Raw genomic sequence first — 17,468 nt, 5'->3', positions numbered from 1 at the left:
CACTGGGCTTTGGCCCTCCCCATGTCATGGCCTTCTAATCTCCATGTAGTTCCCTCTACCATGAGGGGTCCTAAGTGGGGCCTGGAGAAACAGGACCCAGCTCTGCCCCCCAGGGTCTACTGTGTCAGATGCCCATTTATCATTCAGGAACATCAGGAGGCCCAGTTGCACATGGAGACCTGGGAGCTACCTCACCTGCTCTCTCTCTCTCACACACACAGCGAGGCTTGTGGAAGCAGCAGCCCTCGCTAGGCTCTGGGCTTTCCTCTCTGCATACCACAGCCGATGATTATAGCAATGCTAACAGGAACATTAGCCGCGTTTGGAATGATACCTCCCTGTGCAAGCAGCCAAGGTTGCTGGGCACACAGGTCTCCTATGCCACCGATGTGTTCATGAGCATCTATAACATGCAAACACCAACCTAAGGGTCAAGGGGCATCAAGTCTATAATAACCAACCACAGTGAGGATGGATCTAATCAATCAAAACAAGGATACTTTCCCCTTTAGGGACAAGCATGGGCAGATGCCCAAGGATGAGGCCGCCATTGTTAGAGTGATCAGGGAGGTCTTCTTGGAGGTGGTGACCTGACTATAGAATGGGATGGAGCCATGGGCTCCAGGAGTTCACTGTAACTCAGGGAGCACAAAGCTCCATCTCTGCCCATCAGGAAGCTGCTCACAGCAGCCTGGAGATTCCTTTCCCAGAGGAAGCTCACATGGTCCTGCCTTCAGCCTTACCTCTGTGCTGGCGGTCCATCCATGATGATGTTCACCCACAGGATCTGCATGGCGTTGAGGGGGCTGGGCAGGTTGCACACGGTGGACAGGGTGATGAGGCTCAGGGCTGCAATGCTCCTGCAGGGCAAAGGCAACAGGCAGCCCCTCAGTGCGTGCCCCGGATGTGGCACCTGCTGACTACCAAGGACCTGCTGCCTCTGCTTACGTGCTCAGCTGGAAGCGGACGAAGTTCTTGATGTTGTAGAAGATGCCTTTGCCTTCCTCCACCGCGCTCCTGAAAGGGAGGCAAGCGTGTGGGTGCCCAGGAAAGTCCTGGTGGGGGTAGGAGTGGCCAGCCTGTGTGCAACAGTGTCGGGAACCCTTGCTGGCACACCTGGGACACACTGATGGGGGTGGTGGCAGCCTCTTTTGTACAAATCCTGTGTGTGACCCCTTTCAGCTGGAGCCCGGGGCCCTGCCTGTGCTCAGAATGCTGAGTGTACAATCTACCTGCGGTTCAGCACACAGAGTGGAAGACACCCAAGCTCCACACGCTGGGGGCAGAGCAAGAAAGGGTATGAGAGGTACAGAGACATCACCGTCCATCTGTCCTGTGTGTGTGTACCCGTGTAGTTTATGTGTCGGAACATGCGTGTGGAGGCTGTAAGGACACGCTGGATGTCCGGCTGCCTCTCTGTCTTCCTCCTTTGAGTCAGTATTTCAGAGTCTGGGGCAAAGCCCCCGGGATCCTCCTGTCTCTGCCCCTCACAGTGCCAGGGTTACAGGCATGCTCCTAGGGCTGTGTCCGTGGGACAGACACACACGCACACACTGAATCATTCATGGAAGAGTCTTTAGTGGCAGAGAAATGTTGCTAAACCAGTGCCTCTACTATTAAAAACACGCTTCCAAATGTTCTTCTGTACGCTAAGTACCGTGATTTACTTAAGATTAGTCTTAAGTATAACTTAAGATTAAATCCAGAGAAAGGCAATTTTAATCCTCCTGTCTGGGCCTCCAACTGGGACTTTCATTTGTGCAGGTGTGCACACATGTGGGGACCAGAGGACAGCCTGGTGTCATCCCCAGGAAGGCTGTCCTTCTCCTTTGACACAAGATCTCTCACTGGCCTGGAGCTCACCCATCGGGTGAGGTTGGCTAGCTAGCAAGCCCTGGGTCGGCCTGTCTCCTCCACAGCTGTAGGATCAACAGCCTGTACTGCCCTGCCTGCGTTTTCACGTGAACTCAGGGTGTCAAACTCGACTCCTCATGCTTGCAGGCCAAGCACTTTGCCGACCGAGCCATCCCTCCAGCCCCCAAACATGATTTTTAACAGCTGTCTCTTGTGACTAGCTGGTCAAGTGACTGTAGGCTTTCTTAATATCACAGTAATGAATGACAGGATGACCTTGTTTTGAGAAGGTCCATACATTTAGAGTGGGCTTATCATTACAGGGATAACCTTGGGATTCAGCTCTCTTCAGGGAGTTCCCTGAACCTCAAGAAAGCCCCACCATGCCGGGTGATGGTGGCGCACGCCTTTAATCCCAGCACTCGGGAGGCAGAGGCAGGCGGATCTCTGTGAGTTCAAGACCAAACTGATCTACGGAGCTAGCTCCAGGACAGGTTCCAAAGCCACAGAGAAACCCTGTCTCAAAAAACCAAGAAAAAAAAAAAGCCCCGCCATATCCACTACAGTACATCCTGGGGATGCCGATGATAGCAACTCACATAATGGTTGAGAAGTCGTCGTCCACCAGAATCATGTTGGCGGCCTCTTTGCTGACGTCCGTCCCCGTCTGGCCCATGGCGATCCCGATGTCCGCGGACTTGAGGGCAACGGAATCATTCACGCCGTCCCCCGTCATGGCCACAATCGCCCCTGACTCCTGCAGTGCCTTTGGGAAGAGCAGGTGATGGAGGATGGAGCCCGAGAACTCTCAGACTTTCATGATGCCCTGCCTGGTGTACCACGGGGCCCCATCCCCTGGACTCTGGGGTCAACTGGCCTAGAGCCACAGTAGGTCTGCCGCAGTGGCCCTGAGGGTGGGCATGGCCCTGAATCTACAAAGCAAGTGGCAGCCACCATCCTGGCCTCACAGGCTGCTGTGACACCCTGGCTAGGATAGCAGATGTGAGTTATAAAAGTTGCATATTTCTGGGCTGGCAAGATGTCCCAACAGGTAAAGGAGCTTGCCACCAATCCTGATGACCTGACTCATATAGTCATATGGTTAATAGAGAACTGGTCCCCACAAGGTGTCACCTGACCTCCATACATGCACTGTGGCCTGTTGCACCCATATTCATATATACAAAATTTGTTCATTTTTTTTGGAACAGTTTTTGTGTAGCCCAGGCTTATCCTGGAACTCATGATCCCCCTGCCTCAGCCTCATGAGTACTGGAATGACAGTTGTGAGCCACCATATGGGGTTGGCATTTATTCTTCATCACTAAGAACTAAACACCTCTGAACCTCCTCAAATAGCTCTCAAAGAACAAAACACAGCTACCAAAGAGCTCAGCAAACTGCCAGGTACAGATGTGGGGAAAGCTCTGGAACTCACTGGTTTCTGGTTGCCAAAAAGGAGCCACGGGAATATTTTCTCTACGTTATCTAATTCCTAGGACTGTTCCCAGTGTCTGTGGACAGTGGTCCCCAACTTCCCCACCACCCCATAAGAGGACCCACCCCTGTTTCTACTTTGAAGTGCCTAGCAGCCTGCCCCCCTTGGACCATCCCGGTCACTTGGCCAGCTGAGAGCCTGCCACCCTGAATGGCCCCACCCTGAAAGGCCCCTGTCATATGCCCCGTTACCTTTATGATTTTAACCTTGTGCTTCGGGCTGGTCCTGAAGAATATAGACACCTGGTACAGGGAGTCAGAGTCATCCGGGACATAGGAGCTGGAGGACCTCTCCATTCTGTCCCGTCCACCCCCCGGAAGAACCCACCTGCCTCACTTGGGCAGCCAGTGCGTCCTGCTCCATGCCCTCCACCTCCTCCCCAGACATGGCTCTCAGCTTCTCGTTGCATAGGCCGATGTTTCTTCCTTTGGGGGAGGAGTTAGGGCTGAGGAACACCCCAGGACCTCCATTTTGGTTCTGTCCCACCCAGCATGTGACAAACCTGACTTTAGCCCATATCCAGTCAGTGTCTGGTAACCATGGTGAACCTGTATTTGTCCATGATAACAAAACTACGCAAAAATGGGCTTCCCTGAGGCCACAATGCTGGGGAGTATCCCTGGCACCTCTGGGACTCTGGCTGTGACTTCCCAGCACTGGGCTGACTTGGGCAAAGCCAACAAGACAACTCTTGACGGGAATGATTAGAGGAGGCAGAGGTGGCTTGCCGGTCCACCGCTGATGAACAGACATGTGTGCCTCCATGCCTTGTCAAAGGTACCCAGCCAACGGAGGAAGCCAGACTGGACCTACAGGGTGTGGGATGCCACCTGTTCGATGAGATTCCACTTGAAAAGCTCTGAAACGCACAGTAGGCCCTTAGTTTACATGCGGACATTCCCCCATTTTGGACACAAGCTGAAGCTCAGAGCCCTCTCAGTTGGGCATGAGGCCCCTCCACTCCTGGCCCCTCACCCCAGTTACCTATGGCCCAGGCTGTCTCGAGGGCATCTCCTGTCACCATCTTCACTGACACACCAGACTCGGAGAGGACCTGGACCGCTTCCTTCACACCAGCCCTCAGCGGGTCGATGATGCCCACAAGACCCAGGAACGTTAGTCTCCCCAGCTCGGGCCCAGATGCCAGGGCCAGCACTGTAGGAGACACAAGGACAGGTTTCTGGGGACTGGTGACCACCTTTGGTCCTAGCAAGCCCTGCTGTGACCCTCTGGGGAGCATAGGTGCACTGGATAGGGAGGGAGGGGTGTGGGATACAGGCTGATGGTCCAGCGGAAGCCCCGGGGAGATGGCAGACAGGCATCTGGGACAGCCTCACCTGCCAAGGACTCAGTGCATGCTGTCTCCAGAGTCAGGAGGTTGAGGTCATGAATAGGAGAAACCTGGCTCTTCTCCCAGCCCTGCCCCCATGGAATACAAGTATTCCAGAGTGTTCTGAGATGTTTTCTCCAACAAGCGACGGGGTGACAAATGGCACAAGAGTTTTAACATCAGCCTGATGGGGAAGACCCTGACTCTGCCCCAGAGAAAGCTGTAGATGCCCAAAATGGACCGTCTCCCATCATCTGAGAGCTCTGGGTTTTCGTGGCGGAAGGTACGGGATGAAATCGTGCCTGAAATCAGTGCGCACAGCACAAACTTCACATGCCCTAGAGAATCTGGCAAGCAGTACCTCCTCCATACACAAGCCACCCCTAGATTAGCGGGTGTCATGGGTGGCTAGGGGGGACTAGGCACTTCAACTGTGAAGTTTCACGTTGGGAGTTGCTTGTTGGTCCACTCCTGCCTGCTTTTTGGCCGGTGGCAGAATTCACCCAGGACCCTGTTCCCATGCATCCCAGCGACACTACAGGCCAACACAAGGCCCCAGTGGACAAGGGAGGAGGCCATGGTACCAACCCCGCAGGCCAAGCGAGCCCATCTTCTTCTCTTCCTGCAGCCAGCAGGACTTCTGTTGGGGCGTCAGAGGCAGGGGGATGCCCCCATTGTTGTACATGCTGCAGTGACGGATCACTTCCTCAAAGGCCCCCTTCATGAAGAAAATGTCTTCCCGGTCCTTGGAAAAGAAAAGGAAAACAAAACCCTCTGCCATTGGGTGCTTCCTGCCGCATGGACAACTGCCTCACACGGGAGCCCATACCAGAATCTCTGCAACACACAGTCCACGCCTGGACTTTCCAACACAGGTTAATAGAAGCCTGAGACTCCACATTGCTAATCCCCAGGGACGCAGGTGCGGCTGGGTCAGGGCCCCCACTATGAGCACCAGGGGTCAGAATGCCAGGTTCATGGCTGTCACCTCACTGGAAGCTCTCAGAGGGTGCTGGGCATGCCATCCTCTCCCCCCAGGCATTGTGCCTTACTTTGGTAAGGGAGGGATGTGTGCTCCGCCATCCCAGCTCTCAATGCTGAGGCAGGAGCCTTCCAGGACAGCCTGGCACCACGGTGATTCTGTCTTAACAACAGCCAAGCTCACCTCATTCTTCGGGCTGCACCGCACGGCCATCCACTTCTGCTCTGAGCTGAAGGGAATCTCCTTTCTCCGTGTGTAGGAATCTTTGACGTCACCTAAGTTCATCTAGGGTATAAGAGGTGATGTTTTCAGGGAGTCACCCCAAGCCAGGCTGTATGCCCCTGGTTTCCAGCCTTCCTAATGCTGCAACCTTTCACACAGTTTCTCCTATTGTGGTACTCCCTCCATCATAAACTTACTTTCGTTGCTAATTCATAACTGTGATTTTGCTACTGTTATTAATTGGAAATATGTGTTTTTCAATAGTCTCAGGTAACTCCTGTGAAAAGGTCATTTGTGCCCCCCACCCCTGAAGGGTTGTGACCCACAGGTTGAGAACCACTGCAGTAAGTTAAACTCTGTATAAACCAACATCCAAACTACAGAGCCCCAAGCAGTAGCTAATGGAAGGCTGTCTGTTTTCAAATGTCTCACCCAGGAGCCTTTCTTTTCTCTTGACCCAGAACCAAGTCTTTGCCTCATTGCCTTTGGAAACTCCTGAGGAATGAGGACATTTGGGGAGTTGCAGCCTGGGGCCCGCAGGACCAGCACCTGTGTGGTCTTTGATGACTTCGGGACCTATTGCTCACTAAACTAAAACTCAGGACAAACTCAGTTTTCCAAAAGCAAACCAATGTTAGCCAGGCATCTCATGCCTGAGAGACAGTTGCATGAGAAACAGTGTTTGGGAGAGGAAGGAATCCCAGAACTCTGGTGGAAGTGGGACCGGCTCAGGGAAGGAGGGGCTCTGAGAACCCTGCTCCCCCACTGAGACAGGGTCTTGCTTGGTAACCCTGCCTGGCCTGGGATTTGCTATGTAGATCAGGCTGGCCTTGTACTTACAGAGATCTGCCTAGCTCTGCTTTCCCAGTGCTGGGATTAAAGGCGTGTGCCACCATGTCTGGAAAAAGTCCCTACCCCTAATCCCCCTCAAAGCACAGCTATGCCAGCAGCCCCCCCGCAGTGGCCAACGGTGGCTGTGCTGTGCAAGGCTGTCCTCTGAGAAGGGCAGCCATCAGCATCCATCTGAGAAGCTGTGACTCATCCCAGGAGACCCTCAGAAGGAGGGGTAGAGAGGGCATCAGACCCTCACCTCCTCAACCCTTCCTCGGCTGCAGCAGCAGCCGACATGCTAGAGTATGCAGAAGGCAGAAGTTCCCCTGCAAGGGGCACACCAGATCAGGGCTGGGCTCCTTAGGGATGTGGCTGTTTGGGGTCACCATACATACTATTTTGAGCAAACCCAAAAAAGTCATCCACCCGTCAAGCTGGGCTTGGGTGGAATTGATGCTTTTGGGGGTGTCCTATCTGGGTGAGTAGATATTTGTTTGTGTCACCCCAGGGAAGATGACAAAACATGGGGATGTAATGGCCAGCAGGGTGTGGTGGCACGTGCCTGTGATCACAGCTTCTCAGAGGCTGAGATAGGATTGCAGGATTGTGAGTTCAAGGCTGATCTGGGCCTCACAGCAATGGAATTTCTCAAAGTGAAAAGAGCTGGAGTTTGGCTCAGGCAGCCCCGGTGCCCTGGATTCCATTCTCACTCCTAAAAGCTAATAAAATTGTGAGAGTGGTGTGAAAGAGGGGTGGGCAGATCACAAAGATCATGTCTAGGGCTGGGGAGATGGCTCAGCAGGTAAGAGGGCTTGATGCGCAAACATGAGGACCTGAGTTCAAATCCCCAGAACTGTGTGGACTAGTCAAGGTTCTCTAAAGGAACAGAACTGATAGAATCAAGATAATTACATGGAAAAAAGAAAGGACAGAAAACACGAATATCTGTTTAATATGTGACAGAACATTCAATTATAATCCTTGTTTTATATATTTATTATAGTGTTATTATTTATATTATTTAATTATATTCAGATTATTAAATTAGAATTAATATTTATAGATATGTTAAATTATAGTTATTTATAATTATATGTTATTTACTATAATTACAGAGTTATTATATATTGCTGATTTATTATAATCTGTAATTGGTCACATGGCCTTAACTGGTATTTGTTTTTTTTTTAAAGATTTATTTATTTATTTATTTATTTATTTATTATGTATAGAGTATTCTGCCTACATATATCCTATAGGCCAGTAGAGGGCACCAGATCTCATTACAGAAGGTTGTGAGTCACCATGTGGTTGCTGGGAATTGAACTCAGGACCTCTGGGAGAGCAGTCAGTGTTCTTAACCTCTGAGCCATCTCTCCAGCCCCTTAACTGGCATTTGTAACTATTTTCCTCTACTCCCCATTCTGTATTTCCTTTACCCTCAGCAAGCACCTCAACAGGTCTTTCCCTGGAGGAGTTACCCACACCTTTATTCCTGATGGGGCCGTACCCTCTGTTATCCTGCCTGAATTACATTGTAGTTTCCCATCGACCTTAATCACAAGACATGGTGGCACCAAGAGATGCCCTATAGGATCCCCTGCACGCCAGACGTAATCGTTCTCACCTCCATTGTGGAGAAGCAATCCAATTTCCTCCTGGTAATCAGGATCCTATTACCACTGCTGCTCCTTTCTTAGCCTGTCTGCTTCAGGGCACCAGAAACCTAAAGTGGCCCTGGGGAAGTCTGAGCTTACAGTTCTATGGAATGTTTGCTGTGTCTCCTGGCAGGAAGATTCCTCCCTTTGGAACCAAAACTTCCAGGCCAGCAAGTGGTTATGTGTGCCTGTTGGAGGACCTGGTGGGTAACAGGAAGACGGTTGGGGCCTGCTGGCTGCCAGCCTGGCTTAGGTTCAGCGAGAGACCCCTGTCTCAAGGGAACAAGTGGAGACACACAGAGAAGGACACGGATGTCCTCTTCTGACCCTATTGCAGACTGCAGACCATCAGACTCTGAATTTTCTATGACCCTTTGCCTGCTGGAGTAAACAGCTGCTTTTCCTGTGCTTGCAGCTGCTCTGAGCACGAGACCCTGATGGCAGGGGAGTGGTTTCTGATGGCTTGCAGCTGAAGGATCTTGAGAGCTAGGGCATGGCCATTAGTCAGGGAAGGCACTATATAAGCTGCCATCAATATAATGCCAACAATAAAGTTGGCATTCTTCTTTCAAGGATGACCAGTCTCTCTCTCTCTCTCTCTCTCTCTCTCTCTCTCTCTCTCTCTCTCTCTCTCTCTCTCTCTCTCTCTCTCTTGTGTGTGTGTGTGTGTGTGTGTGTGTGTGCTTGAATCTCCAGGCCCTTGCTACAGGCGTAGTACCGTAGTACACGTAGTACAGGAGCTACAGGACCGTAGTACATGTAGTAGTACGGACACTACATGGCCCCTTACCTTCATGGCCAGAACCATCAAGGCCCCTTCTGTGGGCTGGCCCATCACAGTGTTCTTCCTGATGACAGCGTTGTTGGCGATGCAGCCTGCCTGAAGCGGGGTTGGAGTATCTGCAGTCAGTACAAGGAACCAGCCCCTGGGCCTTGGGCTCACCCATGCTATGAAAGGTTGGGCACTGCAGGCGTGGCCTTAGAGCTGGGCCAGATAACAAGTTTCCTTCTAATAAATGGGTGTCTTAGAAACACACAAATGTGTCACCCCTACCCCCACCCCATCTTCAGGCATTGAACCAGGCCTCTCACATGCTAGGCAAGCCCTCTACCACTGAACTGCATACCCCAGGCTTGTTTTTCATTTTGAGATAGGGCTTGCTAAGTTGCCCAGGCTGGCCTTGAACTTGTACCCCTGCCTTGGTCTCCTGAGTAGCCGGGATGCCAGGCCTGTCCCACTAGGCTGGGAAATGGCTTAGGAGGAGTGCTGGTTCCAGAAGCGGTCAGGGGAGCACGAGGTGCAGGTGGACCAGGGTCTGTGGTGGGGTAGTGGGGTGGTGGTGACAGCTAGTGGGTTTCCACTCAGGTGACACTGTGCTCTGGGGCTGGAGAGTGGGCACTGGCTGCATGGGAGGACAGGCAGGCATCAGTCAAGCCACAGGCTTTAGGGAAGTGTTCTGCAGTACACGGCTGGTTTGGAGAAACATCTAGGAGCCTGACAGAGCGTGGGTGACTGCTGCTTCCCTGCCACCCTGGAGCTGATTTCAACCATCCAGGGGCTTCTCTGAGTTTGTTTCTGAGGGGGCTGAGGGGAGGGAAGGCAGTAGAGCGCCCCCCCCCCCCACGGAGGAGGGTACTGTTCGGGAGGAGGCCCTGACTTCCGGGAGGCCGCTGGCCATGCAGGAAGGGCAGATGGCATATGAGGAGGAGACCACACCTGACAACGCCAACAGTGACTAGGAAGATCCGCACCCACCAGCCCAGCCAGGCTCTGCCTTCCCTTCGCCCTCCTCCTTCCCGTCCTGCCGGGGTGATGTCCGCAGCTGCGACAGCCCTAACTGCTGAAGCTGGTCAGTCACCTCCATCCCAGGCAGGCCGCACACCGTCCCACCATGGCTACCCAACACTCACCTCCACCAGCTTCCCCACCGAAACGTTGCTGAATCCCTGGATCACTTCCTTGGATGGAAGAAGACACACGGCCCCTTCGCCACTGTACCCGACTCCACTGACCTGGAAGGATACGGCAGACTGAGGGTGTTATCGAGACCTGACCCATAAACCCTGGGGGGGAGTACCTGCTCCCTCTCCTACAGTCCCATCCATTAGCATATACGTTAGGATGACCCCGCAGACTGTCTGCCACCCAGGACCTCTCCCTGACAGTAGAGGCTGCGTGCATTACGACCAGCTGCTGCCAGCATTCTCAGTGGAGGCCTTGCTGCACAAGCTGAGGAGCAAAGGGAGACAGCTTGGGAGAAGCCACACCTAAGCCAAGAGGAAATATCTGGCCTCTGCAGCTCATAAACCTGTCAATCAAGATAATGCTGAAAAGCAACCAGCCATGGAATGTTCATAAACCGGCATGACAATGTGCCAAGAAAATGGCATTGAGGGGCCAGGGAGCTGGCTCTGTGGTTGATAGGTCTTGTTCAGTTCCCGGCACCACCACTAGATGGCTCCAAACTGCTTGTAGTACCAGCTTCAGGGGCTCCAACGCCCTCTACTGGCCTCCACGGGAACTGTACCTATGTGCCTACCATACCAGCACACAGGCATATAGCCATACACATAAACAAATATCTCAAAAAAATCTTTAAAAAGTAAAGAAACGTTATTGAGGGCTGGAGAGATGGCTCAGAGGTTAAGAGCATTGCCTGCTTTTCCCAAGGTCCTGAGTTCAATTCCCAGCAACCACATGGTGGCTCACAACCATCTGTAATGAGACCTGGTGCCCTCTTCTGGCCTGCAGGCATACACGCAGACAGAATATTGTATACATAATAAATAAATAAATTAAAAAAAAGACACGTTATTGACAAGAGAAGGCCATCACCTGTGGGCTCCTATTTCCTTACCCTTTGCTCTGGAAAGGTCTGTGGAAAAACACCCAGACTCAAAATTGCTGGTTAAGGAAGCGTGCCATTGTGCCTTGTGAGAGACAGAGAGGCACAGACAGTGACTCAGGGTCAGTTTGTCATGGGTGGTGACAGGTACTTCTGTAGCTTTTAAATTTTTTTTAACGAGCTGGACATGGTGACTCATGCCTGAAAATCCCAGCATATGGGAAGCTGAGACAAGAAGACTGACCGCCATCTCCAGGACAACCTGGACTACATAATGAGTTCCAGTCCAGCCCAGGCTACAGAGTGAGGCTGTTTCAAAAACCCAAATGCAGCAGGGCCTAGTGGCCCAAGCCTGCAATCCTAGCTTAGTGGAGAGGCCGAGGCAGGCAGTTCTCAAGTTCAAAGTCAGCCTGGATACGGAGTGAGACCTTGTCTTCAGATGAGAGTGAAGAGTGAGCTGGGAAGAGTGAGCTCAGTGGTAGAGGGTTTACCCAGCATGCCAGGCAATCCCCAGAACCACAAAAGCGGGGTGAGCTGTTAATGAGGGGCTGGGAGTGTGGTTCAGTAGTATAGTGCCTGTCTAGTGTGAAGGAGACCCTTGGTTACATCCTGCAAAACCCTAAAATATAAATATGATAATTAAGAATCAAAGAGGACATCTCAAATTAAAGGTCACAATCCTTTCTCAGACAGACCTCCAAAGTGTTAATTTCTTCCTTGCTGTTCTAAGAGAATGTGTGATCTCCCTGGGGAGGAGAAGGACTATCAGGGTACACCTTGCTCTCCTGCCCTGTGAGATAGCACGAGGCTCACCTCAGCATGGAACCCATCGGAAGTGACGAGCTGGGTGGCTGTCATCTCGTTGGCTGTCAGAGTGCCTGTCTTGTCAGAGCAGATAACATTGCAGCAGCCTGGCACCATGGGAATAGGTTTATAGAGATGAGTTATCACCCCCAAGCCTGGGGCTCATGCAACACTCTTGAGTGAGCAATCCCAACCCCACACCTCCCCCTGACTCAGATTGCACTGGAGTGGGGAAGCCTCACCGAGAGTCTCCACGATGGGCAGCTTCTTCACAATGACCCGCTTCTTGGCCATCCGCAGCACCCCCAGGACCAGCGTCACCATGACAACGATGGGCAGCCCCTCTGGGATGGCCGCCACAGCCAAGCTGAGTAGAAAAGTCGAACCAGAGTTAGTACATCCAAGGGTGATGTCCATCTCAACCGACACCGGTGACGATGCTTTCTTCTTAGTGAGTCTTGTCTTTGCCCCCGGCGGACAGTCTATTTAATTCTAATTCCACGATGCACTTGCCCCCATCACTCTTTCTGTCCCACCACCTCCCTGGTAAGCTACCTCCCCAGCCCGGACCTCTCCAGTCGGCCAGGCAGTCACATCTTAGTGCAAACTGGTGTCCGTTAAGTCCCTTTACATGACATTCTCATTTCTTAGGGACAGAGTTTCTGGGGAAGTGCTTGGCAATTTCAGAGAGTCACTCTCGGAACTAGAAGAAGGGGAAACTGTGGTTGATGTAATATAGGAGAGGGGAAAAAAAAGGAAGGGAAGAAAAGGAAGCAGCAGGTTTTGGCATGCAGACTCATCCCCAGGTCCTTGAAATTTTAGCTGTCACCTTCTAATGGTTTAGCTTTTAGTCCTGTGGGTACCAAAGAAGCCAAAGCAGTGCAACCCCCTCCCCTCCCCTTTGTGATAGAGTACATCTGATATCTGCTCATTTCATCACCACCCCCTCCAGTGCTGCGATCTTGGGAGAGACCGGCCACACCCACTATCTCAGCCCTCTCATTTGGCCCTGGAGTGAAGGTGGGGGATGTGAGACCTGTAAACACAGTAAACTCTCCAGTATTTTCACTTAGAGGGAACCACCCACAGTAACTTCTAGAAAGGGACTACTTGGGGTGTGGAAGTGACAGGGCAAGCTCTGCCACCTGAGAAGCCACACAGGAGAGGGACAATCCAAGCCATGCTGAGCAGGTGATCGCCAGGTCGGGTCGGCCCAAAGCAAGCTGTTATCCAGAGGGTGGGGCAAGAGTATTGCAGACCAGCTATCCTTCCCAAGAAACTGAAGGCCAGCTACCATTTTAATAGAGTGACTGTATTTGTCTTTTACAAGACAGGGTCTCATGTAGCTGACCTTGAACTCACTTCCTCCACCTCATAAGTATTGGGGTGAGAGGTGCGCACAGCCACACTGGCTTCTGTGGCGCTGGAGTGGAACCCAGGGCAGCCTGCATGCTAGGCAAGTGCTTGACCATGAGTTGCGGGTCCAGCCTCACGAGGACTGAATTTTAAAGCATTGGTAACAAAAAAATTAAATATAACAGAGTTCAGATTAAAAGCCCTTTCTGGCTACATTGATGCAGGGGCAGCTTTTTGCCTTCTGTCCTCCCTCAGGCTGAGGTGCTAAAGGGGCAGACGTGAACTCATCACGAGGACCTGACTCTTGCGGGTGCAGAGGGAACGCTCAGCTCAGGCTAGTGAGAAGTCAGAAAACTTGGTGGGGGCTCACAGGGCGCTCTCATCACCCAGGGGACCTCGCTGCATTAAATGGTGAAGGCTGTCACTATTTGGTGTCCCACTGAAAAAAGAAAAGAGAGGTTGGCGAAACGGTTTAGGTGATAAAGGACACCTGCTAACAAGATCTGACGGCCTGAGTTCCATCCCGGGGAACCATGCAATGGAAGGAGAGAATTGAGCCCTGTTTGTCCCCCTGACCGCCCCAAACAAAAAAATGTTAAAAAAAAAAAAAACAACCCAGTGCTGTGTGTGTTGTAGCACAGGGTTTCCGATCACACCCAACTAAGCTGCCTCCTGGATAAGCATGGTGGCTCCCACCTGCAATCCCTGCACTCAGGAGGCCAAGTCAGGGCATCACCATTAGCAAGCCTGAGGCCAGCCTGGATGACATTGACAGATCCTGGTCTTTAAAAACACAAAGCAGAAAAGGAGAGAGAGAGAGAGAGAGAGAGAGAGAGAGAGGGGGGGGGATATAAATAGTGACCTTTCACCTGGAGACAATGGGCCATTCAGAGACAAGTTATATAAAACAAGATTACTGAATTTGGTCAGGGAGGTTGGAGTGAGGGGTGGGGGCGTTTCCATGGTGACAGTGAAACCAGCTTCCTTGGTTTTATGACCCAGGCTGGCCAGACCAGCTAAGCAAACATTTACATTAGATTATGAGGGGGACACCCCCATATGTCAAGGGATGGGCTCTGTGCGCACACCTGGATATGTTCATAGCAATAAAAAAATTAATCCACAAACTAATAAAGATTAGGAGTGGTCAGGAAGAGCGAGTTCCTTGAGTCATCTTAAATGACACTCCGGCCACCAGGGCCTAAGGTGAAGTTTTTCGAAGAACAACACTCTGCTTTTATTTATTTTGGAAAGTTTTCTTGTTGGCGTGTCTGCCATTTCTGCCTTCCGATTTGGTGGTTTGGGGTGACTAATCCATCACAAAAGCCTGGAGGTTTTACCTATCCAGTGTCCCAGGGGAAGGAACAGGTTCTTGCCCAGGTGCGCCATGAGCCATGTGGGGAGGATCAATGGGGACACTGGGGTTTTGTTCTTTACCCTTCAGGCGTGATGCCTTTTTAGGTTCCTGCAACTTCTGATGGCTTAAAAGATGAGAAAAAAATGCAGAATAGTAATTGTTTGTGTTTAGGGTGTGGAGGGGATGAGGCCCAGTGCCCTGTGCACACCAGGCAAGTCCCATACCCCCATGCTCTGTACGGCCAGGCTGCACCCTTCTGTGGAGGGTGGCGGTCCAGCATCTTGACCCCCTGAGGGCTCTGCTTTCTTCAGCAGCTCCTCCAGGATCCTCCTCCTCTGCCTCTCCATGGCTTCAACATCAGGGCGCTGTTGAGGGTTGAGAGCTGCACCTCTGGTTCTGCTAGTGCAGGGGCCTGGCTGGGGGAGGTTCTAATCCCAGTTACAGTTACGGAGTGTGTCCTGGGACAGGCACCTTGGTACTTCTGGGAGCTTGTTAGAGACTGCATCAGGTGTCAATGGTGTCCTAGCGGCGCTGGTCTGCTATGCACTATCCTAACCCGGGGCCTTTATACCTGCTTGCTGCTTCCTTCCTGCCTGGCGATCTCTTCCTGCTATCCTCTTAACTGGCCCTTCTCAACTCCCTGCTTCCAATATCACATAGAAAATATCCTTGACTCCCTTCCCAGTTCCACACTCCTCCCTGTTCCCTCTCAGTCTCTCTCACAGCCAACACTTCCCATGGGGTATCAGCACAGCACAGATGCTAAGCTGTAATTGCATTGTTAACCCACACTTAAATTGCTCACAATCACTTTCTCTACCAGCCTGAAAACCCTGTGAGGGCCCAGGCCTGTGGCTCAATCAGTGCTTTGATGATGTAACAAATCGTCCAGCAATGCTTGGTCAATATTTGTGGCCGGACGGCTGCCAGCTGTCTAGGGTGTGAACAGAATCTTAGCGTGTGAAGGGTCTTATCCTGCCGAGAGGCACTGTGAGAAGCGGTTCAGGGTCTCCCCTCCGCTCCTGGAATCTGCAGCCATGGGCAATGGTGGAACCTGAATCTCAGTTTCCCTACTTATAAGGTGGAGCATGTGTGACCCCGAGGAACTAAGCAAGAACCAGCTGGGAGCTCCTGTTTCTTGTCCCAGCATCAAGAGATCCAGACTCCCACTCCTGAGAGTCTGAAACCCAAAACCCTGGGTTCAATTCCCAGCAAGGCTTAAACCAACTACGTGCAGGGTGATCAGAACTTCAAGGCCATCCTTGGCTACATAAGAGGTTTAAAGCCAGCCTGGGCTACATGAGATCCCGTCTTAGAGACGGAGAGATGGATTGTTCATCCAGGTCCTTGCAGATGTAATCAAGTCAAGGTGAAGTGCTGTACCTATCTTCCACAGAGCAGGGATGGAAGCCAGGGCTTTGCGCATGCCAGGTACCTGCTCTGTCACCACCCTACTCCCTGGCCCCAGTTAGAGTGGTCTGGATTGATCGCTTGATTGGATGGAGAAACCATCAAGAGATTGGTATGTCGTGCCTCTGGCCATGTGTGAAAGAGCCGCCCTGTGTGTGGGTGGTGCCATCCCAAAGGGAGCAAATGGGGAAGGGGAGAGGAAGAAATCAGGAGTACCACATGCCTCCCCACTTTCTGCTGCCATCCTGTCTTGCTCACCACAGGAGCCAGGTGACCTTGGGAGGAACCCTCTGAAACCTTAACCAAAATGTGTTGTTGCTCCGTAAGAAAGTAAGTTCCTTTCCTCAGGCATTTTGCCACAATATAACAAGGTCGCACCCTGCCCACGCTTGAGGCACAGTGGAGGCCCAGGCCCTCACCTCGATAGATCCAAATCCTCAGTGATGAGGGATGAAAAACAGACCCTATCTATGTTCTATAAAGTGCACCCCTCGCACATGCTACGGGAGACCCGCTCTGCTGGGGTCAAGAAGTGCCTCCCTCTCCCAGCCTGCCCTGCAGTCTGCACCCACTCTGCTGGGGGAGGGGCTTGGGAGCCTTAACAACGAACCTGACCCCGATAGTGAACATGCTGAGAAGGGGCTTGCCTTGCATCCAACCGACCAGCATCAGGAGACCTGTAAGAGATGAGGACTGCGTCAGTCTGGGCCACTGTGCACACCCCAGTGCCTCACCATGCTTTTAGCCCACTTCCTGAGGGGCCCTCTGGGACCTCGAAGGCTGGAAATAAGAGCCGCCTCAGAAGCTTGAGGTTTCTGGGCTGGAGAGGAAGGATGGCCTAGCACACACGAAGCCCTAGGTTCAATCTCCAGAATGGGGGGAAGGTGGGAGTGGTTCAAAGGGAATTAAACTGGATATGTAGGCATGGTGGCTCCTACTTATAATCCCAGCACTCAGGAGGCTGAGACAGGAGGATGGCTGGCAAGAGTTTGAGGTCAGTGTGGACCTTGTTTCAAATGAACCAAAGCAAAGAAATAAAAAGAACCCGCAATCACTCACCTTTTTTTGTTTGTTTGTTTTGTTTTGTTTAAAGAAAACACATTCTACTGGAGGGGAAAAAAATCCTGTTTTGTTCTTTCAGAAAGGATTCCTGTCTAGTTTAGGTTGAAGACACGGATCACCAGTTCACCCTGGACCATTCCTATCTGTACTCTGTGTTACTCCTGCCGGGGTGGATAAGCCTCTGTTGCTTCTGCTTCCTCTCTCTCTTTCTCTCGCTCTCTCTCTCTCTCTCTCTCTCTCTCTCTCTCTCTCTCTCTC

At 51.9% G+C, this 17,468-nt stretch overlaps 1 protein-coding gene across 2 annotated transcripts in view; it reads right to left on the bottom strand.

Annotated features, from left to right (window-relative positions):
* Positions 1-17,468, bottom strand: part of Atp2c2 (ATPase secretory pathway Ca2+ transporting 2) — a 60,888-nt gene that overhangs the window by 6,357 nt on the left and 37,063 nt on the right. For both annotated transcript variants that reach the window (XM_050165258.1, XM_050165259.1), the window contains 13 exons: positions 16,759-16,825; positions 12,268-12,392; positions 12,035-12,132; positions 10,287-10,388; positions 9,166-9,255; positions 5,848-5,949; positions 5,271-5,427; positions 4,337-4,507; positions 3,680-3,777; positions 3,544-3,594; positions 2,454-2,620; positions 949-1,017; positions 744-860 (listed from right to left, as the gene is read on the bottom strand). In XM_050165258.1, the coding sequence (XP_050021215.1) occupies positions 744-860; positions 949-1,017; positions 2,454-2,620; positions 3,544-3,594; positions 3,680-3,777; positions 4,337-4,507; positions 5,271-5,427; positions 5,848-5,949; positions 9,166-9,255; positions 10,287-10,388; positions 12,035-12,132; positions 12,268-12,392; positions 16,759-16,825 (1,414 nt within the window). The remainder of the gene's footprint in view (positions 1-743; positions 861-948; positions 1,018-2,453; positions 2,621-3,543; positions 3,595-3,679; positions 3,778-4,336; positions 4,508-5,270; positions 5,428-5,847; positions 5,950-9,165; positions 9,256-10,286; positions 10,389-12,034; positions 12,133-12,267; positions 12,393-16,758; positions 16,826-17,468) is intronic.

This window comes from Alexandromys fortis, unplaced genomic scaffold, assembly GCF_014885135.2.
Source record: "Alexandromys fortis isolate MF-2015 unplaced genomic scaffold, M_Fortis_MF-2015_v1.1 scaffold_165, whole genome shotgun sequence".
Lineage (NCBI taxonomy): Eukaryota > Metazoa > Chordata > Mammalia > Rodentia > Cricetidae > Alexandromys > Alexandromys fortis.
Note: the sequence above shows the minus strand (reverse complement) of the source record. Positions and strands in the feature narration are given on the sequence as shown.